We start from the raw sequence: 26,173 nt of genomic DNA, 5'->3' as shown, positions 1-26,173 counted from the left end.
ACCGGACATTGGCGGCAGTTTCAAAAAATAAACTTTGTTCCTGCTTGAGTGGCTCGTGATTTTGTGCCCAGCCAGACTGTGGCAACTTACAAAGCATAGTTCCAGTAGTACCTATTAAGTATCTACTTTACTTTGCCAGAAGGTGTTACTCTTGGATATTCCCGTTGTCTCTTTGAGCAACTCTTATCTGGTTTAATAAAGAGAGTAACAATTTTTACCAAAGGTTAAGCATTGTTTTAACATATGTTGTTTTGTTTACTCTGCCTGTAAATATCATGGGGTCAGTGTTGTAAACTGTGTTTTAAAGATGAGGAACTAAAGACTCATAATCTCATTATTAACCTAAAATCACATAGGTCTGAATGCAAGTTCAAATCTGTCTAACATTAAAGTTTATACCCATATCGCCTTTTAAAATTCTTACTATACTCAGAATTGAACCAATGAGGTACATTTCCAGCTCTTCTTATATTTTATTTTTAGATAGGTTCTCACTAAAGTTGTGGCCAGGTGATTCTCCTGCCCTAGTGTGGAGTAGCTAGAATTACAAGTGTGTGTATTGTGTTCCTTCCCCCCCTATTTTCATAATATTCTTTTCCCAACTATTCTTCATTTAAGGAAAAAGTCATGAAATGAATACTAGAATCATTCTCTGTCTTTCAAAAGCTTTCTTTTTTAATTTTAATTTTTTTGCACCTGGGATTGAACTCACACAATCACTGAGCTATCCCCAGCCCTATTTTGTATTTCTATTTAGAGATGAGGTCTCACTGAGTTGCTTAGTACTTTGCTTTTGCTGAGGCTGGCTTTGTCAAAAGCATTCTTGATCAGATTTAATACTTACATGGACACTAAATAACATGATCTCCTACAAGGAAACATCTTTCTTTATAATGTGTTGACAAATTCAACTTGTTCAATAAAGTGAGTTTATGGTCAGGTCTTGAATCCATCATTTTTCTATTAAATTAATAGGTAAAAGCATGGAATCAAACATAGTTGGCACATTACTCAACTTCTCTCTCCCGCAATTTCTTCCTTTTGGAAACATACATTATTTTATCTTAGGGATGCAATGTAGAAGAACCTATGGATTTGTACTTATAAAGTACTTGAGACAGCACAGTATTTACTACATTTTCCTTCATTGAAGCTATCTTTCCTCAGATATAATGGATGTCTGTGTCCCCTATGACAGTGTAAATGCCACAAGGTCAGAAAAGATGCTTTGGGAGTAATTCCTTTCTTTGCTTAGTTTACATAGTTTGTGCTACTTAAAAAATGATAAATGCAAAGATACCTTAAAATTGAGATATTAATATTACCTTTATAAGGTGATGGTATGTTTCTGTAGAACATGAAACATTGAGGGAATCTCAAATGTATAAATTAAATGTGCATAATTCATATATAATCAGTCTGCTTTTATTTCCTTTCAACAGAAGAATTCATCTGGAAATGTTCAGAATAAACCAGACTGGAGAGAAGGAATTTAGCTTCCTGAGGTTGACCACTTGTCCAGAGTTGCACCCCGCCTTCTTGGTCTTATTTTTTGCATTATGTACTCTTGTTGTTGTGGAAGACTTGGGCACACATCTGGAGACCACATCGTCAGTCTGTCTCCTCACCCATTGGTCAACACCACAAATTCTGATTAGCTTTATATTTGAGAAGTTCTTTTTCATAGTCGGTTTATGTCAACACTATAACATGATTGCATTCCTGTCGACTTGGTGTTTTGTCCCTGCGGGCATCTGTGGCAATCAAATTCGCATGGTCATCTGCCTTCCATGCAGTTACAACACAGAGTCTAGAGTCCTCCATATGTACGTGGCTGCCATTGCCAGTATGTGTGGTTTCACATAGACTTGTTTAGCATCATAGCCGCCTTCTTCAGCAATATCAGAGGTCTTCGTTGTGTTTTTCCAGGTTGACGCTACTCAGATTAAAAAAAAAAAAAAGTATTTTACTATAAAACATGTTGTACCTCAAGAATATTCCTTAGGAGTGTATACAACTCCCAAATTTACATTTTACCAACAAATTTGGAATCTTTCTATTTTGTAAATTAGCAAAATCTTTATCTTTTTTCCTGTTTTTTTTTTCTTTTTTAAATTCTATCTTATAACTATGATGTGGTAATAGCATCTCATGGAAGGAATCAGTAGTAAACTAAAATACTATCTGCTGTATAGGTTTGTGACTTTTCCTCTGAACCATCAAATAAAAGAAAGGAAGACTGCAATTCTGGAAAAAAAGTGAGAGAGAGAGAGAGAGAGAGAGAGAGAGAGAGAAAGAGAGAGTTAATTTTATGTGTGAACTTCACTGGGCTAACGGTTTCCTAGATGGTTGGCAAAACATTATTTTGGGTGTGTCTATGAATATTTTTTCTGGAGGAGATTGCAAGATTAGTTGGTAGACTTGAAGAAGATCTTTCTCATCATGTGTGTTGACTTATCCAGTCTGTTGAGGGACTGCCGGGAACAAAAAGACAAAGGAACGGCAAGTTTTTTTCATTCTGTTTGATCTGAAGCACCATGTTCTATCTTCAGAAGTTGTTTATTCTGGTTCCTAGATCTTAAGGTTGCATCAGAATTTATACAGTCAGTTGACCTAAGCCCCAGGTCTTCAGACTCAGACTGAACCATGCCATGGGTTTTCATGGTTGTCCAGTTTTTAGATGGAAAAATCATTGAATTTCTTGGTCTTTATAATTGCATAAGCCAATTCCACATGCATATAGAACATATATGCAAACACACATGCACACAAATGCATACAAATATATATATATATATATATATATATATATATATTAGTTTTTGTGTATATGTATGAAGATATACATGTATATATGTATTATATGCATGTATTTCAAATATGTACATATATATGTGTATATGTATATGTATACACATGTATATATATATATATATAAATGTATACATACATATATACACATGTATACATTTATATATATGTATGTCTATATTTATATATGTATACATATATATATATATATATAAAATACATGCATATAATACATATATACATGTTCATTGCTTTTATTGGTTCTGTATCTCTCTTATTGGTTCTGTACCTCTCAATTAATGCCAATGATTTTGGAATAAAGGGAGTAGTTCTAGAGGAACAGAATTTTAAGAATGAGTTTCCTGAATAGTTCATGCCATTGTACTGTTTGTACAAACTGTCTGGTTTGGATTCTTCTAATCAACCGCTTTTAAACTTCTAATCAATTCTTCTATCCAACCACTAAAGTGCAAGGAGGTAAGCTGCTCTGTACATCATGATTTTGAACAGTTTTGGGGGAAAAAGAGAATACAATAACATTGATTTTTTTACTCCAGATTTCACTTCACAATGTGGAGATAGAATAAGATGAGCTCAGTACTTTTAGCTCAGGTCAAACCTAAGAGTTTTTATGTGTGCCCTGAAGGAATGCCTCCATTTCCATATTTATATAAATACTGAGTAGAATCTTACCAATTAGGATGGGGATAAATTGTGGAAAGAACATGATAACCTGGGAACATTTAGATTCTAAATTCCAATGAGTTTTCTTTGCCAGTAAAAGAGGGGTTCTACCCCTGATGATAGCAGCTACCCCATTCCTAGTAGAATTGATGTCACCATCTCCAACAGAAGCCTTCTTCTCAGCTCCAGTGTCAATTGTCTATTTACCATAAGTGGCAGTGGTATCCCCAACCCAATAGTAGCAGTTTCTCTCACCATTGTGATCTTGGTCTTTCTACCTTTGTATGCAAAGAATTATTTTGTCATGCCTTTTCTGAGGAAAGAGCAGTCTCTTGCCAAATAAGAAAATGATGATCAGCCTCAAGACCCACTTTGCCACGCCTTTATGTTTCTGATTCTATAACTAGACTCAGGTCACAGAAAGCCCCTGAAGGTGAGGTTCATAGTGTGACACATGAGGAGGTGTGTTATACCCCAAAGAACTACATGTGTTTTCCAATTTATATAATTTATACAAAAGTATAAGTCTATAGAACACATATGAAAATGGATCTTAAGGATGTGGGATAATGGAAGGAACAAAAAGTAGGATCAGAATGAATTTATTGATGTAGTCCCTCTAAGCATAGAAGGTGAATTTAATGTTGCAGCTTGGAGAGTTAGGAAAGGTTGTAAGTGTTTTCTATTTCATGACTAAAACAGCTGAAAATAACAACATAGAGGAAGAAAAAATTATTTTGGCCTATAGTTTCAGAAGTTGAGTCCATAGTTGATTCACTTTATTGTTCTGGGTCCAAAGGGAGGCAAATCATCATGGTGGAAAGACATGGTGGAGGTAAGTTGTTCAATTCACGACAGCCCAGGAAACGGAGAGGAGATAGGGAGAAGATATATTTCAGACTGTTCCCTTTTTGACCTACCCTCCCAGCATGCTTTGCTTGCCTAGAATTACCACCTAGAAGTTCTTTCAAATTATCAACCCATCAAATCAATTAATCCACTGATTAAACTTGTATCTTTCATAAACTGACCATTTCACCTCTACACATTCGTATATTGCCTAATGCAGGAACAGTTTTTTAGCTCCAAACCATAACATTGCAACATTTTTGGATTGGTTGACTAAAATGTGGGTGAAAAATTACCCATTGTGCATGAATTGTAAATGCCTGATGTCCTTTGATTTATCATCAAAAAGGGGATTTTAGGGCTTAGTGAGATTGGAATGCTAGAATGGAGTTGCTATTTATGACCTGCTTATTGATACTGGGAGAGTTCAAAATACAAATTCTTCACCAATGCTTTGAGATGTAAACTCGTGAGTGGAGTCCCAGCATCCTTTAAGTTTTCCATGGTTGATCTTCTTAGAGTGAGAAAAAAAAGTCATTTAATTAGAAAACATCAGTGTAATAATAGCAAAGCAATAGGATGTGGCAAGGGGCAAAGTGACAGCAGGCAATATCTGAAGGCAGCCTGGGTGTGGTGACTGTAATGGGAAACAGCCAAAGCGGAAATCATAATGCTCTGAACTATTCAGACCAATGGTGTTGGCTGTTTAGAAAAGAAACACAAGAGAGTCACAAATTCTTACTTAATTTGTGAGGGCAGAAAACTTTTAGGTCTGGTGAATAAAGGACTAACTTGAATCTTAAAAAAAATGATTCTCTTCCCTTTAATCAGTTTCCAGAGTTAAATCAGTTCACTGACACAAACCCTTTGAATGAAGTGGAGGTCTCCACAGAGAGCTAAGATCCTTTTACTGGGTTACCATGTATTGGGAAAAGGAAATGATGAAATTTGAGAGGGAGGATTTGGGTACTGGATCTCAACTAACCCTAATTCCAGGAGACCCAGATATCACCATAGTCCTCTAGTTTAGAGCTTATGGAAGGCAGGTGACCAGTGGAGATTCAGTTTATATTCATCTTAGGGTGAACCCATCATGCCCCCAACATTTTCAGCCTTTTTTTCCCCTTTTTTTAAAGACAGGATCTCACTACATTGCTTAGAGCCTTGCTAAATTGCTGAGGCTAGCTTTGAAGTTGCAATCATCCTGCTTTAGCCTCCTGAGCTGCTGGGATTACAGATGTGCACCAGTGAACCCAGCTGATTTGTTGGTATTTTAAAAAATAGTGGTGAAGTGTTAGCATTTTTGCAATAATCCTGTATACCTTCCTCATATCCACCACTTCTGTTTCTTTATCTTTATGATAGAGTCATATTGGAATTTTAGTTTAAGTCAGTATTTATTGCTAAAATTACTATGTATATGTCATTAGTAATATCTGAAAAATAATTCAGGTAATACTATAAATATGAGCATCATTAATACTAGAGCTTGTCATTCATATTATGAATAATACTCTGATTGTCATTCTCTTCCTGAACAACTTGATTTTTATAGAGTTAAAAATTGTGTCTCATTTTGCTTTTCCTTTGGTACCTTACCCCTAAATTCTAATAAACTATGATGCTCTCCCTGTAAATTCAAATGAAATGGGTACTCTATATAATTTCCACACTTCTCCACAGAAGTTCTCTTTGTTCCTGTGAATATTCTGCTGTTTGCAGAGCTGTTAACAAGGAGATAGTTTTTCCTATTATAGGTTTTTCAATCATTTGATCCATGTGGATTATAGGGAAATTTCATGCAAATTGGAAATCAGGAATAAACAAGACACACATAAAAATACGTTTATTACATTTTACAATATGGAAGCCAATCAGAAACCTAAATAAATCAACAATAAAGCATTTCCAGCAGGACGCTCACTCCAGTGCAAGCAATTTACTTTCTATGAATCTTACCTTCCCCCCATTTTATTCACCATCATAGTATGTGGGATTCCAGTGCGAACTCAAGAAAATTACAAAATTCCCTGAGGATATTGGCAAATGATCAAGATGGCTAATGTTATTTCAGTGAAAAGTAACTGTTCACCTTAATTTTCTTACTTAGCTTCTCCAATGGTTGGTGTTATCCTTTAAAGAGTCCTAGCAACAAAGGCCAAACACAACCATAATCTGTGCAGAGGAGAGGAGTTGTTTTCATGGACTATTATCATAACAGGGTGCTTCTTAAATGCAAAACCATTTGGTGCAAAGAAGTTCACACCCAAGAATGAAGAAAGAGTTATAATTAGTTTACTTGTCTAATCTGAGCATCACATTATACAAACTTCTAAAGATTATATGTAGAAGTCTCACTTTGGGGAGGTCTTAGGTTAAATTCTTCCAAGGGTAAGAGAAGCAGAAGGTGGCAGAAGGGTTGTGTTAGCTATTCTAAGTACCAAGTCTGATGTTTCTCCCTTGTCTAGCCCTGTCTTATAAAAGTTTATGGAATGGATAAAGGCAACAGTCTGTATGTGATAATGATCACCATTTTGTTATACTGATACAAATCAATAGTAGGTTCCATTAATTTAATAAGTAAGTCTTTGGGTTGAAAACAATTTTGCAAGAAGAGGCACAATTTACCAATATGTTATTGTTATGGAAAACTGCAATATAAATTCCACTTTCAATATAAGGATTCTACACTGAAGTCTTTAGTACCACATTTGCAAAGGACTGTCATTGTCAATAAATTTTTAAATTATACTTCTTAAGCATGTCAACTTTTCTAAATGAGTAAAATCTGGAAACATGATAAAAATAGCTATTTTCATGCCAATTTGCAAAAATAGCTATATCTTTTATCAGTAACATTTACTTACTGGAGAATTAATTTTCTATAGAGTTTTAAAAAGAACAAAACTATTGAAGGAAATCAAACTATTTATCATTAAAATATTTAGCATTGTTGTGTTAAAGACATTGAAAATGCAGAAGGGTTTCTCAGTTTTTCTCATTTGCCCAAATGACAGTATAGCGATTTCACACAAATGAAATGCCTTTATTACCAGATCTTCACTAACTGGACATAGTTGCTTATCTGTTCCAAGATTGTACCTGAAGATAGGACAGAAGAATCTGTGACTATATTTTCTCTTCCTTTTAACTTCCTGCCTTTTAGAATCCTATGATTATTCTCCTTTATTTGTGCTAAGATTTATGGCAGAGTTAGTCAGATTTCTGTTACTGTAACAAACACCTGAGATCAACTTATAAAGTAAAAAGTTTTCTTTCTACTGAGAGTTTTAGAGGTTCCAGTCCATGCTTGGGGTTGCATTTAAGCCTGCCCAGCACATTATGGCAGAGTGTGTGATGGAACCAAATAGTTTCCCTCATGGAAGAAAAATGAAAGTAAGAAAGAGAAAGAGACAGGGGTCCCAATATCCATTTCAAGATCATTCCCTGGAGGACTGGAATCTCCCTCACCAGGCTCATTCTCTTAAAATTCCCACCAACTTCAAATTGTACCATGGACAAGGGACCAAGTCAAGGACTTTTAGGGGATATTTTCCCAAACCATAGGAAAAGCTTTTGTTCAGATACTATTTAAACAAGACCCTCTAAGCTACTGTTTTTGAATGAGTTATTTTCTAGCTTGTTTTTTCTGGCTGTGAAAGTCTGTTCCACTATGAACTCATGGGGTGGAGGTAATATTGTTCTTCTCTTCAGTATCAATGTTAATTTAGGAATTAAGATGGGTTTTAAAGAAGTATATTAATCATTTTGGACAAGTAGATGCCCATTAAGGGTTCATCACTGACATGTGTATGGGAAATGTATCCTCTGTTAGTCTCTCATTTTTAACTAGATCTTTCATACTGAAAAAAGAAAAAAAATAATTTTTTCACCAATACAACCAATGTTTTTGTGTTTTCCTATTGTAAGCTAGAGGTTATTTTAAATATATGTTGTGTCAGACATTTATCAAGGTGATAAGCAACTTAGTGAGACCCTCTGTCTCAAAACAAATCAAATAAATAAATAAATGAAAAGGACTACAGATGTAGCTCAAGGGTAAGGCATCTTGGGTTCAATCTCCAGCACCCACCTAGCCAAAAGAAAAAGTAATGTATCCAATACTGATATTATTATTATATGGGAAAGCAAGATGCTCCCCAAATAAATGCTTCACAATTTTCCAAGATTCAGAGAAACCATTTTTAAAATAGGGAGAAAGCAAAATCTCAAGTTTTTATAGACCTTATCTTTTAAAAATCTAGTTCTGCTGAGAGTTATTTTGCTCTTGAGATTAATTTTCATTAATGATGATGCAATATGTTGCATTTAATTGCCGTCTTGAGTTTCTGTCAATATTCTCCAGTGAGAAAGCCCCACAGTGGGAAACTCAATCTTTATAAACTCTTCTGAATTCTCTGCTAATGCTGGGAGATAGGATGTTTCCAAGAACATTTCTTCTTCACACACAGGTGGGTTCATAGTCAAGGAGGGTCTCTGTGTTTTTATCATGTCAGCAACAAATCTCTCTGCTGTCCTTGTATTTAAGAATTGAAAGAGAATACTCTTGGATGGTTTTAGGAAGAGAGATTGGAGAGATTTTGCTAGGATAGTCAGTGGAAGTCTGCTGTGAATGGGTTTGATGCCCCAGTTTAAGAAGTGCAATTCATCTTGACAGAATGGACAGCATCTTACCTAAATGAAGAAGAGGTATCTATTTCTTGCAGTGTCACTCAGTGGTGACCACAAGTTGTATTTCTGTTTCTATACTAAAGACATTTTCTTGTTACTAAAAGGTAGAGAGAAAACAAAGAGAAAGGGAAAGGTGGATTTATCAAAATAGAAAAAAAGGTAGATAGACTACATGAAGGGAACTCAGGAGGAGAGAGAAGGAAAGAATCATAGAATAAATCTGACCTAACTTTTCTATGTGCGGATATGAACATATCACAGCGAATCTCATCATCATGTATGTTGACGAAGAAATAACCCACTAAAAAGTTTTAAAGGTAAATAGCAGAAACATTGGTAGAGCACAATGAAGGGAATAAGGAGGAGAGAAGAAGAGAGGAAAAGGGGAATACTAGGGACTGAGTCAGAATAAATTATATTCCAAGCCTTAATAATTCATTTTGAATCCTTATGTTATAAATAACTAAAAAGAACCAATAAAAAATAAGAATAGTAGTGGAGAAACTGGTGGAAGAGGTGTTCAAGTACATTCATCATTATAAATCAAAAAAGGAAGTGAATATGAATGATAAAATATTGATTAAAAAACAACAAAAAATGTTGTTTTAAGTGTTCCTGTCTCTGTCTCATACATAGAGAGTCAATGAATTAACCTGTTATGCATTTAGGGACACAGACACAGTACCAGAAATATGTCTGCATTTCACTTTGTATAGTTATCTGCTGTGTTACAAACGTTTATAAGAACTGGCAATTATAATAATGAACTCTGACCCTTTGCTGAGTGAACACCTCTCTGAGTTTGTCTAGCACCATTGGTTTTTCCAAGATGCAAAACTTTCATTTTTAAGCATGGAAATTCTGGATAATCTAGATGGTAGTTCTTTAGCCTCCATATATCCTACCAAAGACTGAGCTATAGAGGATATAAGTGGATTTCATTAGGGTATAAAAAGTTTGTGCTTCTTCTATTTTCCTATGTAAATTTACCATTAAACAGATACTAAAATTTGAGATCTTCTTGGAGCTGAAGACATCTCATCTGGCCTGACTTACTGATACACTCAGCATTTAAGTGCTTGAAACAAATATGATTTTTTTTTTTTACAAATTCTGCGCAACTATATTCACCTTAAGTGAAAAAGGAGTAGGTAAAAATGTCCCTACAAATATATAAGGTTTACTAATCATTAAATAAATAAATGAAGCTGTAAAAAATGCTCCTGTGGAGTGCATGAAGAGAATAGACTGAGGATATACACAGGATTCTCACATAAATGTGCAGTAATTATCTTAAAGCAGGTAAAGAGAACGATGTGGCTCCCTCTGCAGTATAAAGGCTGTGTTAGAGATTAACCCCTCAGTTTCACTTACAAGATCACAGTTAAAGGAATAACATCTCTTTGTCCTTGGCATTGTCATAGTAGCATGATTCAACTTACCTTTTAATTGTTAGAAATAGGGAGATTGAACCTCATCTGATAAAGATTGTTAGAAGAGTCAATACTAGAATATACAATTCATGATTTTCATTAGTGCGTTCTTTCCTGTCAAATTATCTTAGTCAATCCTCAAAATAACACATAAAGGTATACTCTAATTATCTCCATCTACTCATGAAGACACTGCATCAAAGGATATAAATTAACCAGCCCAAGGTCACAAATCTATCAAAGAGCACAGCTTGGAATTGAACAAAGGTTTTTAATAATTTTACAGTTAACAAAATATTCCGTGTTTGTTCCTAATGTAACATAAACCTTAATGTAACAAATGAGACATCCAAGTTGTTAATCTTGTTGTCTCTTTCTCAGCTGGTGTGCATCACCAGAGAGCAGTTGGGAAATGATGATATTTTTTCCAATTTGTACTTTCGTGGCAAATACATGGTAGTTTTATGAAGAACTATCAATTCCTTGGTCCATTAATAAATGGAACATAGAAAATTATTGCTAGTAAAATTAGCTCAAAACATTTATACTGTTTGGGATAAGCTAGAAGATGCCCAGAATCCAGAGGGCTAGCCATCTTAATTGGATAGTCCAAAAACAAAAACAAATTCCTTTCTTCCCCTTCAAAATATTTTTCTTGTCTTTCTGGTACATTTTGGGAGATTTATAAATTTAAGCTTAACTGTTTATAGATACATAATATGGACCTTCACTCATTCTTTTATTCTTCTTTTTTTTAATATTTATTTTTTAGGTGTAGATGAACACAACACAATGTCTTTATTTATTTATTTTTATGTGGTGCTGAGGATGGAACTCAGGTCCTGCCCTTGCTAGGCGAGCACTCTACTGCTGAGCCACAATCCCAGCCCTTTTATTATTCTTTTGTTACTCAAAATTCTAACTGAGAGAAAGAAAGTGAGAGGTTGCCTAGGTTTTGTTAATTATTCCCAGTGAAAGATAGATAAATTCTAAAGAAGAGGTGATGCTTGTGTGCATTATTATCAGAATTCTTTGCAACACAGACACGGATGGCAAGCCTTCAGTTTTCTTGTTGTTGTTTGTCTTGTTTTTGTTTTTACAGTGGCAAGAATTGAACCCAGGACTTCTTACGTTCCAGACAGTTGCTCAACTACTGAGCTGCAACCCCTGGATCTACTTGTATTTTCAGGTTGATCTAAAAAAAATTAAATGAATTTTTTTAAAAGAATCTAACCTTGGGCTGGGGATGTGGCTCAAGCGGTAGCGCGCTCGCCTGGCATGCGTGCGGCCCGGGTTCGATCCTCAGCACCACATACAAACAAAGATGTTGTGTCTGCCAAAAAGCTAAAAAATAAATATCAAAAATTCTCTCTCTCTCTCCCTATCTCTCTCTCTCACCTCTTCTCTTTAAAAAAAAAAAAGAATCTAACCTTTATTTTATTTATTAGTTTGTTGTTGTTTTTTGTATGTAGTGCTGAGGATCAAACTCAGGGCCTCACCTGTCCTAGGCAAGTGCTCTACCACTGATCTATAACCCCAGCCCCTAAATGAAATTTTAAAGAGATTTTTTTTTCTGATAAAAATAATGAGTTTATGTTAAGCCATTTAGACAGTTTTATTAAGTCATTTATGTAATCAGCATCTCAAATTTGCAAGATGACTGAATGGAGGTACCATTTAACATTCTAATTAAGTAATAGTATTTCTGTGCTGTGGTTTTGAATAAATTTCTAATGCACAGCAGACCTTTTGCACTGTATAAATCTAGTAAATGAACACTAACATATACACATCTAAAAATCAGGTGCAGTAATAAAATGTTGGTTTTTCAGATAGGAAGAACAAAGGATTTTCCTTCTGAAATATTTGTTTCTAGACAATTAAATGAGGCACAATGAGTTATCTTATTTTACTACATTCTCTGTAAAAAAGAACTCTTATATGGATGTGTAACAGAAATACATACTAGTGAAAAATATGTGAGAAAGAACGAAAGGATTAAGAAAAAGAAAAAGAGCAAGACATTGGAAACAAATGGGATAGGAAAGATAATATTAATAAAGACCATTATATTTCATCTGTGCATTTACTTATTTTTCTTTATTTAATAGATAAAATGCAACTCTTTCTGGATCAGATTTAAGGAAATGCTCAACTTTACTGATGTAACAGAATTTATCCTTTTAGGATTAACTAGTCGTCCTGAATTACAACTCCTTTTCTTTGTGGTTTTCTTTGTGGTTACATTATCACCTTGATTGGCAACATTGGCATGATCATATTAATCAGGATCAGTCCTCAGCTCAACAGCCCCATGTACTTTTTCCTCAGTCACCTATCTTTTGCAGATGTGTGGTTCTCTTCTAATGTCACTCCTAAAATGCTGGAAAATTTAGTATCTGAGACAAAAACCATTTCCTATGCTGGCTGTATAGTGCAGTGCTTCTTCTTCATTGCTTTTGTCCATGTGGAAGTCTTCATTCTGGCTATGATGGCCTTCGATAGGTACATGGCAATTGGCAACCCCCTCCTGTATGGCAGCAGGATGTCAAGAAGCATCTGTATCCGGCTGATCGCTTTCCCTTATGTGTATGGCTTCTTCATCAGTCTGATCTCAACGCTGTGGATCCATGGTCTGTACTTCTGTGGAAACATTGAGATCAACCACTTCTACTGTGCAGATCCTGCTCTCATCAAAATGGCCTGCGCAGGGACGTTCATTAAAGAATACACCATGCGCACATTAGCAGGTCTCAATTTTTCTTACTCTTTACTGGTCATTATTGTCTCTTACATTTTTATCCTTATTGCCATCCTGAGAATGCGTTCTGCTGAAGGAAGGAAGAAAGCCTTCTCCACCTGTGGATCACATTTGACAGCAGTCACCATATTTTATGGAACTCTCTTCTTCATGTATCTCAGAAGCCCAACAGAGGAGTCTGTGGAGCAGAGAAAGATGGTGGCTGTTTTCTACACCACAGTAATTCCTATGTTGAATCCTATGATCTACAGTCTCAGGAACAAGGATGTGAAGGAGGCCATGAACAAGGCCATCAGTAGAGCATTTTTAACTAAATAAAATGCAGGATGAGGTCCATAGTTCATTTTAACAGGTGGAGATTAATTATTTCTTTCAGAAATTTTTGATGAATTGGTCATTTATCTTTTCAATAACTAAAATAAATATAAATGAAAAGAGAATGATGGTTCAGAGGTGAGGAAAGCAGTTGTAAACAGGACTCTCTCTGTCATGAAATCAGTAATGGTGAAAACATCCTCTCTAGATATTCCCTTCCACACAATATCAAATTCAGTAGGTTCATTTTTTAATTCAGGACATTGATTTTTATTATTATTCTTGGACATTCACCAACCTACCATTTCAATTCTTCTGTAGTAAATATAACAGGTCTTTAGGGTCTTTCTTGCACCAAGAAGGGGACTTGGTTCAGGATTTCGTGTCTCAGTTACACGAGTATGGTGTCATCCCAAGACATTGCTACCTTTGGAGACAATGTTCTTGATGATGGAATATCTGGTGTAGAATAACGAGCATTGATTAACATTAATTGGCTGGATGCTATGTGTGATTTCACTTTCAATGCATATTAATTCATTAAATAAAATTATTCATACATTATTCACTTAATATCCTCCCATATCTATTTAAGACACCATTTAAGTCTCCCTTTTTAAAATGACTGCCATTTAAATGACACTACCTCATTTGTGTTTTGGAATTTGCAGTGAACTTCCCTAACTAGATTTCAGCAAATTGCTTGTATAATATTTTGAAGAGTTATAGTAATACTTTTTTGTTGTTTTTTATGTTTTTTTGTTTGGTGTTTTGGGTTTGTTGGTAGCAGAAAGAAACTGTTCCATTAAATTTTGTAGTGCCTTCACTTGTACCATTTAACAAATCATAGTTTACATATAAAAATATATCCTATCCTTTGCCATTTTACCATATTATTGTCTCAGTTTCAAAAATATTTTATTTGGAAAACACCGAATTTTTTTTTTTTAGCATAAACAGCTGAATTTGATTCTGAAATGTCCTCTGTCTATGACCTTTCTGGTTAGTATGCATGTACTATTCATCTTTTGTAACCAAGGAATTTATAAGTATGTATAGAAGTGGGATTTTCACAAAGAAATAAAAGTTGTGTACTTACAAATATGCACAGATGCATATATAAATGTACCTTCATATCTTTGTGTGTGTGTGTGTGTGTGTTTGGGTGCACACTGTGTGGTCTCTATTTTCTTTTCATATTAGTCAATTTGATCAGAATTTTGTACAAATTCCACTTTAAGGATTTTCTTTGGTACCAAATTAGTGATTTCATAAAAAGTAACATTTCTTTTGTTCTATAATACTTATTGTTTTAGTGTATGTTTTATGATACCTAGTATACCATCTTGTTCTCATATTATGCTTATCACATTTATAACTCCAAACTGCCTTCATCACCAACAGTTCATTCTCCATTTAGCAAATAGAGAAATCTGTTCTGAAAAATAGATTGTAGTTTAGTCAGTTTGAAAGCAGAAAATTCCTCATTGTCTTAATTTAAATACGCCTGAGTACTGATGAAGTTGAATGCTACAATATGCTCCTTAGGCATTGGAATTTTACTTATATATATCGTTTGTTTTTCTGTTGGCCAATTAATTTAAATACGCCTAAGTACTGATGAAGTTGAATGCTACAATATGCTCCTTAGGCATTGGAATTTTACTTATATATATCGTTTGTTTTTCTGTTGGCCAATTCATATTTTTGGAAATGAAGTAATTATCCTAATTACTCTCTGTTTTAGAATGTTAACTTACTAAACTAACTGTGACTTCCTTTAAAGAGGATCATTTCTGATTTGTAATACCAGTCATTATCTCTTCACATAAAAAGTGATCAGTAAATGTTGGTTAAGTTGAGCATAGTGGCATATGCCTATAATCCTAATGGCCTGGGAGGCTGAGGCAGGAGATCAAAACTTCCAGTCTAGCCTGGACCTAATGAGATCCTGCCTGAAAATAAAATTTAAAAAGTGTTGTAGATGTAGCCCAGTTCCACTGTAGCATGTGTAATTTCCAGAGTTCCATTCCTAGTACCTGACGCCCTGCAAATGTTAATCACATCAGTGGAGTGATTCACTGAAACACCTGGTTCATCTTCTGTTTAACCCTTCACGTCTTTTCATGGTATTCATAACATACTTGTATTTTCAAAGATAATATCCTCAGATTTACTAAGCTTTTCTTGTTAATTTCTTCATTAATATTATGAAAAAAGGTTCTCTTTCAAATTCAGAGCTATGAATTGTGGGGTCCTCTGTGTTGCCTCCAAATCCAATTTCATCTTCTTTTATATGTAGAATAAAACAAACAAAAAATGTAGTTATTTTTCTCAGCTTCCATTGCACTTGCCTTGTCCAAGTGGTGGAAGACTGAGCACAGGTATGGAAGGGTTACCTATGAAAGTCTCTCAGGATTCATTTGTATTTTATGCCTTATTTTTTCTGCCCACCAGATGCAAATTGAGCTCTCCAGGACCCCCAAAATGATGTGAAATCAGGAGTAAAGAGTTTGGCCATAGAATAACTGTAATGACCCCCTACCAACTTGCCCGTTTACTTGTTATATGATCAAGAAATAAACTTTCACTATGCTAAACTACCAAGATTTCAGAAGTTGGAGTGATTACCTGTGTTATTTTAACTCATGTGGACACACTATATGTTGATTCACACAAAAGTTCATGAATACATACACTTTTGAAATATTCCTAATTTAACTCATTCAGATGTTTTTTATATATTACCTGAAGCAAGAATTCATCACTAACTTTTTATAAAAATTAATTTAATAAGTGGAACTATCATCATCTATCTTAGCTGGCAACCTAACACTGTGTACACAAAATCTGACTATTCCAATAACTCAAGAAAACCATGAAGAAAGCACAAACACAGAAGTAACTTTTCAAAATCTGGGGACAGCTCTGAGTTTCCATGGAACATTCTATCCCAAAAAGGGCAAAGGTGTAGGATTACAAAGAAACAGGTGAGTGTAACTCAACCACACCGGGTGATGCCTACTCCTGGAGCCACACCTCATTATCCAAGCAGAAGTAAAGCCTAAGTTATTGTGGGGCACAATAATTGTTCAGAATCTCTTGCTCAGGACTTAAGGGTGTGTATTTCCAGAGCAGCTCCCAACATGGAAGCAGTTGGTATTTTAAGAAGTGATTCATGATTGGCAGAGCCCCCATGAATGGGTTAATTCACTCATGGACTAAGGGGTTTTGGGTTATCTGTACAGTGGTCTTCCATAAAGCCAATTTGGCTTGCTGTCATCTGCACCCCTGTTGCCATGTGATACCCAGAGAGGCCTCTGTACTCAGCAGAGTCTCTACCAGCAAGAAGGCCCTCACCAAATGCAGCTCTTTAACCGTGGACCTCACAGCCTACAGAATGGTGAGATGGATAATCCATTATCTTTATTCATTACCCAGTGTCATATTTCACATCATTGCAACAGAGAGCAAACAGAGACCACACAGAATTATTGGAACTTGGGGGAATAATACTGTACAAATTGATGATTAAAAAAATGTAATCAGCTGACTTTTCCTCTAGAGATGTACTTCTCCAGGGTCATTCTTAACAGAAAATTCTTAATTGCTCCATTGTTTTCAAAGGCAAACATTTAAAAGAACATTCTCTTGTAGACTACTTCCAGTTTCCCTTTTTGTTTGATCTTCACCTCTGATTTTGTAGTTTAGTGTTTTCTTTTCAACTCTGAATGTCTTTCTTTTTTGGAGGGGTAGGAAAGTACTGGGGATTAAACCCAGGGGCACTTAAACACTGAGCCACATCTTCAGCCCTTCTTATGATGTATTTTGGGACAGGGTCTCACTGAGTTGCTTAGGACCTAGATAAATTGCTGAAGCAGGATTTGAACTTGTGATCCACCTACCTTAGCCTCCCAAATCACTGGGATTATGGGTGCTTGCCACTGCTCTCAGCCAACTCTGGATTCTTAATGGCAGTATTTCTCATCAATCTCAGGTTGGTAAAAAATGCATTCATCAGATGAAGCTTGTTTCATAGATTTCATTTTATTCTTTGTAATGATACTTTTATGATTCCATATATCTTGTGCATGAAAGCGAGAAAAGGAAGATGAATTTTCAAAAGAGATCAGCTAGTTTATAAACGATAGATGAAGTTAATTTAATAACTATTCCTTGAATGTTTATTATATGTTAATTGTTAATATTAATTTTTATATTTATGAATCCACAAAAATGTGCATCATGATTATGACTATCATAATTCCTCAATATCATTGTCATCATATTGAGGAACAGATAAACCTGATGCAAAGCTAAAGAAGAATAAAACATGCCCACGTTCATAACGTAACACTTGAATTATATAATCAATCAAGTCTGACAACAGAAACAGAAATATTTAACTGGAATACATAGATTTGCTTTATACATGACCTGATCAAAAACTCCACATTTATGGGCAATTTGGTTTGGAATAGAGTGATCAAAGAGGGGAGGTTATGAATACATTTGTGCCTTAGCTTGTGGGGGAATCCCATAAGTGTTTTTGAAGTCCTAAACCCTCTACTACTTTGCAAATCTCACATTCCCTGGGTCAGAGCTAACATCCAGATTTTCTGTGATTTTCCTTTTGTTATCCATAACCTGGTTCATCATCATCCAGGTTTATGTTGAATCATCTTTGGTGCCACATAATTATATCAGACTCTCCAGATAATAATTCCTCTAGTGCTAATCTCTAAAAATTATACAAAATACAGAAACTCAGCCCCCAAAATGCAGCAATTATGATCTGTTGTATCAGACAGCATGTATGATTTGCTCATGTGCTTCTAATATCTCCTCAGGGATGAATCCAGATATTTTAAAAACAGTTTGCACAACTTTGTACTAGATTTTGCAGCCTATACATAACTATATTCTAAGGCAGTTTTTTCTAAAATTGAGAACCTTTATGTATATTTAACTTTTATTAAATATTTATTCACTAGTTCATACCTTGCATTTTATTTAATTTGCTGAACAGAATGGGGTCATAGAGAGTCATTTTACTTCTTTTGGCTGGTATCTTTCCCCTCTATATGGGGCCAAATTTTTGTTCTAGCTAGAGTTAGTGAAAAGTTGTGGATTATTATTGTAGGTAGGAGTCACTTATTTTCATGACAACGAGATTTGCTGCCAGTTTTCATGCATTCTGTCTTTCCTTGATAGTAGCTAAACAGTGATAATTTTGGATATGGTCCATCAGATTATGATAGAGCAATGTATAATCCTGCAATTACAGAAAAGAACTTAGGGATTTATTTACTCTAGACATGATATTTAACAACCAGAAAGTAGGACACCATCCAGATTCCAATTTCCAACACATCCATTGTTCTGCTGAGAAGCTTTGTCAGGTTCTTATTAAATATATTTGCACTTTGTGTTTTATAGACTGTGAATGTTCACTGAAGTAAATGGAATCTCTCACCTCATATATATGTGTTAAATTTAAAAATAATATACATAAACCTGAATGCACGTAAATTATAAGTAAAGTATGAAAAATGTAGCAGATTTCTTCCTTACAGGACTCCTCACAATTTAGTTCTACTAGGTAGCTTCTGTATTTCTTAAGATATTGGAGAGTACATATAGCTTTGCCAATACAATATTTTGTAAATATATAGATTTTTCCTCAATAATGTTTACTATGTTTATTCAAATTACTGTTGATTCCATATGAATATAACTTGTAAAACATTTCTAGAAGACATTTATATTATACATTATGTCTTTGGGAATCAATTTCCAAATTATCCAATAACCCTTCCTAAAATGCTTCTGGATCCCCCCAAAACTGTCAATCATTCTTCCAATTGCTGCCAACATTATAAACCTGTAACAATATATTCTTGTCTTTGAAAGCACTTATTTACATTAACACATCTCTTTAATTTATTTCATTTTACAGAGATTTGTAGCTCATTGACAAAATGCTGAATTTCACCGATGTGACAGAATTTATTTTGTTGGGATTAACCAACCGCCAGGAATGGCAAGTTCTCTTCTTTTTCATTTTTCTCATAGTCTATATTATCACGGTGTTGGGTAATATCGGAATGATTATATTAATTAAGATCAGTCCACAGCTTAGCAGCCCCATGTATTTTTTTCTCAGCCATTTATCATTTGTGGATGTGTGGTTTTCTTCCAACGTCACCCCTAAGATGTTAGAAAACTTGTTATCAAAAACAAAAACTAGAGATGGTGAGCATTTTTTCATGTACTTATTGATAGATTGTATGTCCTCCTCTGAGAAATGTCTGTTCAGGTCCTTGGCCCATTTGTTGATAGGGTTGTTTGTTATCTTGTTGTTTAATTTTTTGAGTTCTTTGTATATTCTGGATATTAGGGCTCTATCTGAAGTGTGAGGAGTAAAGATTTGTTCCCNTGGCATTAGAGCAGATTATGCTAAGTGAAGCTAGCCAATCCTTAAAAAACAAATGCCAAATGTCTTCTTTGATATAAAGAGAGCAACTAAGATCAGAACAGGGAAGAAGAGCATGAGGAAAAGATTAACATTAAACAGAGACGAGTGGGGGGAGAGAAAGGGAGAGAGAAGGGAAACTATGGAAATGGAAGGAGACCCTCATTGTTACACAAAATTACATATAAGAGTTTGTGAGGGGAGAGGGGAAAAAAAAACAAGGGAGGGAATTAAACAACAGCAGATGGGGTAGAGAGGGAAGATGAGAGGGAAGGGGAGGGGGGATAGTAGGGGATAGGAAAGGTAGCAGAATACAACAGTCATTAATATGGTATTATGTGAAAATGTGGATGTGTAACCGATGTGATTCTGCAACTTGTATTTGGGGTAAAAAATGGGAGTTCATAACCCACTTGAATCAAATGTATGGAAGATGATATGTCATGAGCTTTGTAATGTTTTGAACAACCAATAAAAAAAACAAAAAACTATTTCTTACGCTGGTTGTCTAGTTCAGTGCTTTTTCTTCATTGCCCTGGTCCACGTAGAAATCTTTATTCTTGCTGTGATGGCCTTTGATAGATACATGGCGATTGGGAACCCTCTGCTATATGGCAGCAAAATGTCAAGGGTCGTCTGTATCCGTCTGATTTCCTTCCCTTATGTATATGGTTTTCTGACCAGTATGGCAGCAACTTTGTGGACATATGGCTTGTACTTCTGTGGGAAAATTGAGATCAACCACTTCTACTGTGCAGATCCTCCTCTCATCAAAATGGCCTGTGCTGGGGCCTTCGTGAAAGAATACACAATGATCATACTGGCAGGCATCAACTTCATATACTCCCTGACTGTAGTTATCATCTCTTATCTATTTATTCTCATTGCCATTCTAAGAATGCACTCAGCAGAAGGGAGGCGCAAGGCCTTCTCCACCTGTGGCTCCCATCTGACGGCTGTGGTCATATTTTATGGTACTCTGATCTTCATGTATCTCAGACGTCCCACAGAGGAGTCCGTGGAGCAAGGGAAGATGGTGGCCGTGTTCTACACCACAGTGATCCCCATGTTGAATCCTTTGATCTACAGTCTCAGGAACAAGGATGTTAAAGAAGCCATGAACAAACTGATTAACAAAGCATCTTTAATGAATTAAAATAATGTTGAGTTGATTTTGTTTCCCAGTATTACTAAATTTTGTTTTCTATTGTTTAGTTTCCTAGTATATTCACCCAAAGACTTTTTGTAGATGAAGAAGGAAAACAGAAAGCAATGAAAATTGTTAAAAACCTCAGTTGATTTACCTGTTCTTGATGATGAGCACATTCAATATTAGTTCAAAAGTAATAAAGTGACAAATTGAAAAGATCACTTGTACAAAAGTTTATGTGTGCACTACTTAAAATTACCATCTAATTATAATTAACAGTATCTCATACACTTTGTTTTTCTTATTCAAATGAGCTCCTGATGAGTTTTGGAAATGTTCATTTGCCCTGTCAAAAACTAATTTATTTTGGATAACAATAGCATATTTAGGCCAGTTTTCTATTCAGGGCAATGCTCAATGACAGTTGGGAGATTATTGCATGTTTAATCTTCCTTAATTGTGGTTGATGGGTCTCTCAGAGACTTCTGTTTTGAAAATCACAATATTATTGTACTTAATCATTTTTTTACGTTTCCCTTGTTTATTGGCATGCTTCTCTTCAAGGATTCCAGTAACCTTCATGTTGCAACCCTAACTTTGCAATGATCAGACAGAGCACATTGCCCATGTCTTGCCTTTGTCTTCAGTCTGACTGAAAAGTGGGGAGAATTAGTGGGTTAAGTGCGTTGTCAACACATGGTCATCAGAATCCACCAAATCAATTAAATGGACATTCCCATGTGATGTTTTTTATATCTGTATCAAAGATATGTTATTTTCTTAAATTTATTCATCTGGAAGAAAGTTAGTTACAATGGTCTATTTGTTGGCAACAGTACATCCTATCAAACTAATATTAACAGAACTTGATATCCCTCTTATAACTCACTTCAGACTGACTTAATTAAACCTGGTAAATAATAAATGAAAATAACTTGCAATTATTGTGAAGAAAATGCACCACTGAAGAAATGTAATTCACATATGTATACTGTCTTATTTTTAAATCTACATGTTCTTGAGATATTGTGGAGTCACAATTCCCTGACCAAACAAGTTAATTTAAAGCACTTTATCTATAATAAATGAGAAGAAACTCAAGAGTATTGGGTACTTGAGCACTGAAGGATGAATAAGAAAAATTTTTCTTTGCACAATTTTGTCAATAATTTCCCAGACTGAATCGGGGCAATACAGAGTTTAGAGTTGATCAATAATGTAGATTTTTAAAATTTTTTAATTTGTTAGTTATCTCAACTAGGCCTAAAAATAACCAGCCTAGTAGTTATTTTACATATGCATATTTTATGCTTAAAATTAAAGATAAAATAATCCACAATCTCATTGAAGTGACAATATACTTTTTAATTCTATGAAAGTAGGAAAGTACAAATAATGTGAATTATTAAGTGCTTTCTATGTAAGAGGTGGTGGGGTAAGAGCTCTCCTGTAGTATCTGGGATCATCATAATCACACTGTAAAATAGTAGTTTCTAATTTCCAGATGTTTCTGAATTCCAAATCCATCTACTTCTTTACCTATGACAACTATAAACCCTCTTTCTCCCAGCTCCTGCCATTATCTACATTGTGACACTTAAGAATGGCCCTGAGATGTAGCATGCATGCATTATTGATATCCTATTGATATCATTGGTTACCTGTGAGGAGTTCTGCTTCCTCACAAGTTGAACATTAGAGAAGCACACTGAGGCAAGCATATAAAGCAGGGTTTATTTAAAAAAGGGTAACATAGACGTCTCCAGGGAGGGAGAAGGGGGCCATAGATGGTATCCTGGTATCCCAAGAAGTGAGAAGGTCTGCCTTTTTAAAAATATGTCTTAGGCTTCCTTTGTTCTCTTGATCTCTTCCCTTTATATCTCTCCTTCCTGCATATGTCACTAGGCCCAGGAGATGCTCGGTGGGATGGCCAAAAGTTGAGAAGCAGATGGATAGGGGACAGGCAGGATGGAGCAGCCCAGGTCACATTAATTAACAACTTTATAACTCCCTGTAGGGGAGGGCAATTCCTCGGACAGGTTGGAGCAGGGGCAGGTTATCTTGATTGGGTCGAGGAAGGGCTCTGTAGGAATTAAGATTTCAATTCCTCCATTCCTCTGGATCTGACTCTTGCCTATCTTCCTAATTCTGGCTTCACCAACTCCTCACTCCAGGTGCATGAGAGGAAGGAAAGTAAATGCCCAGCACTTCACATAATGCACACCCATATTACGGAGATCCATCACTGCTAATGCGTGAATGAAAAAAAAAAAAAAACAGAACCTATGTGGTGGTGGGAGAAAAATTATGTCACTGTATCAAGTATTTTCATATCTCTATTTTAAGAATATTCTTCCCATCAACACTCATTGACTTCTACCTCTGAGATGTTTCTAGAATTTTAGTCATTATTTCTTTAATAATTACATAGACAGTACCTTAGAGAGATATTCCCAATGCTTCTAATGCTCAAGATTATGTTATAAATACTGAGAAATTTCCATTTGCTGTTATCTTCGGCTGATGGTAGGTCTGTGGGTTTTATATGTTTTTGCAAACAGATTCATGCAGTCAAATCTTATAATTTTTTCCTGCTCTTTTTAAAAAGAAAACTATGTCTTTATTCATAGATTTACTTGGTATCAAATTATTTTACTAGACCATTGATTTTCTCATGCTTTTAAAATATAGATGAATGGATTTGGGAATACTGAGGCAGTGGGGGCCATGAATCCAGTAATTTAAACAACTTCATGGAAAACAAATTGCAGTTTATAAAATTTAAATTAGATTTCTTACATGTCAATAACAAAATCTACCTACTTGATTTTTGGATAAAGGACACATATCTACGTAATAAATTGTTTTATCACAGAAGTCGCTTGCAATCTGACCCCAATAAAAACCTGGAGGAATGGGGAGAAGCAGTGGTCTACTGTGTATATAGTATACCCTACTCTAAGGTCTCCTTTCTTAATTTATAACATGGACATGTTGATAGAACTTGTTTTAAAGGAAACTGCATGCAAATGTTTTAGTGAACCATCATGAAAGGTAGGCATTCTTTCAAATATTATCAACTTGGAAGAGTTGCATTTAGAAAATTCTTAGAGAATGTTATTATTATTATTATTGGCATAATTAATGTGTGATCTGAAGTGCTCTTGTATGAATTATGAAGCTGGTATATAGATCAGGACACTTTTTAAAAAATGTATGTGTGGCAGTTTCTGAATACTTAGTACATATAATTACTAAATACTAAATTGGGTAGTTTTAAGAGTTCCAAGGTTAATAAGAATAATCCCGCTATTACTCAGCTAGTGATTATGTGTAAAGAAAGAGAAATATATATACTTGGCAGGGATTAAAATTATAGTACTATTATCTCTTGCAATGCCTTGATGCTATATTTAACATATTTCACATTTTAAAAAAAGAGTAGTAACATTCAGAAATAGGATCAAATCCAACTTTGATAATGAGAGAATATGGGAATTTAGTTAAGGTCATATTTTTTTACATAGAAAAGCCCATGACTTCAGCTACATTTAAAACCAAATTCCACAACTACCTATTTTCACACTTATGAAGTTCCAAAATAAATGTGCTACTGTCATGAAAACACTCTACAGGGATACTTAAATTTAAAATTATAGGGCCTATTATGTTACTAATCCATTTTTCATATAGTGATAAAATCTGCATTGCATTTTATATTGTGTAGGTAGGATAAAGGTAAATGTAATTCAAGACATTTAAGAATAAAGAAGTATATTCACATTTTAATAAATTTCTCCATAGCAGCACAGACTGGGTCTCTGTTAAGGCAATGCCAAATTTCACCGATGTAACAGAGTTTATTCTCGTGGGGTTGACCAGACATCGGGATCTCCAGGTACTCTTTTTTGTGGTGTTCCTTGTGGTTTACATGATCACTCTGCTAGGGAATATTGGCATGATCATTTTGATCAGCATCAGTCCACAGCTTCAGAGTCCTATGTACTTTTTCCTGAGTCACTTGTCTTTCGTGGATGTGTGGTTCTCCTCCAATGTTACCCCCAAGATGCTGGAAAATTTACTGTCAGAGAACAAGACTATTTCTTACGTGGGGTGTTTGGTGCAGTGCTATTTTTTCATTGCCCTCGTCCACGTGGAGGTCTACATCTTGGCAGTGATGGCTTTTGATCGCTACATGGCCATCTGCAACCCTTTACTGTATGGCAGTAAAATGTCCAGGATTGTGTGTGTTCGGCTCATCTCTGTGCCTTATGTCTATGGATTCTCTGTGAGTTTAATATGCACATTATGGACATATGGCTTATACTTCTGTGGAAATTTTGAAATCAACCACTTCTATTGTGCAGATCCTCCACTCATCAAGATTGCCTGTGGAGGGGTGCGCATCAAAGAATTTACAATGATTATTATTGCTGGAATTAACTTCACGTATTCCCTGTCAGTGGTCCTCATCTCCTACACCCTCATTGTTGTCGAGGTGCTGCGTATGCACTCTGCTGATGGGAGGAAGAAGGCCTTTTCCACCTGTGGGTCCCATTTGACTGCTGTTTCCATGTTTTATGGTACCCTCATATTCATGTACCTCAGGCGACCAACTGAGGAGTCTGTTGGACAGGGCAAAATGGTGGCTGCATTTTATACCACAGTGATTCCTATGCTGAATCCCATGATCTATAGTCTGAGGAACAAGGATGTGAAAGAGGCAGTCAACAAAGCAATTGCCAAGGTCAATTTGGGGCAGTAAAATTGCAATAGGTATTTAAATGCTGTGTCAGTTCTGTGATGTATGATTAATCATAAAGTTTCTTTCTCAAAAACTACTATCTAATATAAACTCTTGCATACACTAAAAGATCCATTCCAACAAAGTCATGATTTACCTCATGCATACATTCTAATAATTAATCATGTTTTATTATATATATATATACAACAATATTTTGAAATTGTCATAGGACCACTCACAGCAGATGTAAAATTAT

At 35.2% G+C, this 26,173-nt stretch overlaps 3 protein-coding genes across 3 annotated transcripts in view; all 3 read left to right on the top strand.

The window, feature by feature from the left end:
- LOC107159542 (olfactory receptor 5M11) overlaps nucleotides 1–5,244 on the top strand; it is a 23,308-nt gene extending 18,064 nt beyond the window's left edge. Inside the window, exon 3 of the mRNA XM_048788228.1 lies at nucleotides 5,176–5,244. Within this exon, the coding sequence (XP_048644185.1) occupies nucleotides 5,176–5,244 (69 nt within the window). The remainder of the gene's footprint in view (nucleotides 1–5,175) is intronic.
- A 7,372-nt stretch (nucleotides 5,245–12,616) lies between these two features.
- LOC107135357 (olfactory receptor 5M3-like) lies at nucleotides 12,617–13,548 on the top strand. Its single transcript, XM_015477240.1, is given in 2 exon segments — nucleotides 12,617–12,707; nucleotides 12,710–13,548. Coding segments are annotated over 2 exon segments (930 nt in total).
- A 5,978-nt stretch (nucleotides 13,549–19,526) lies between these two features.
- Nucleotides 19,527–25,935, top strand: LOC107159535 (olfactory receptor 5M9). Its single transcript, XM_048787901.1, has 3 exons — nucleotides 19,527–19,785; nucleotides 20,503–20,843; nucleotides 25,000–25,935. The coding sequence occupies exons 1-3, from the start codon at nucleotides 19,527–19,529 to the stop codon at nucleotides 25,933–25,935; spliced, it is 1,536 nt and encodes a 511-aa protein (XP_048643858.1).
- The last annotated feature ends 238 nt before the right edge of the window (nucleotides 25,936–26,173 follow it).

The sequence above is a fragment of the Marmota marmota genome, unplaced genomic scaffold, assembly GCF_001458135.2.
Source record: "Marmota marmota marmota unplaced genomic scaffold, marMar, whole genome shotgun sequence".
In the NCBI taxonomy this organism is placed as follows: Eukaryota; Metazoa; Chordata; class Mammalia; order Rodentia; family Sciuridae; genus Marmota; species Marmota marmota.
Note: the sequence above shows the minus strand (reverse complement) of the source record. Positions and strands in the feature narration are given on the sequence as shown.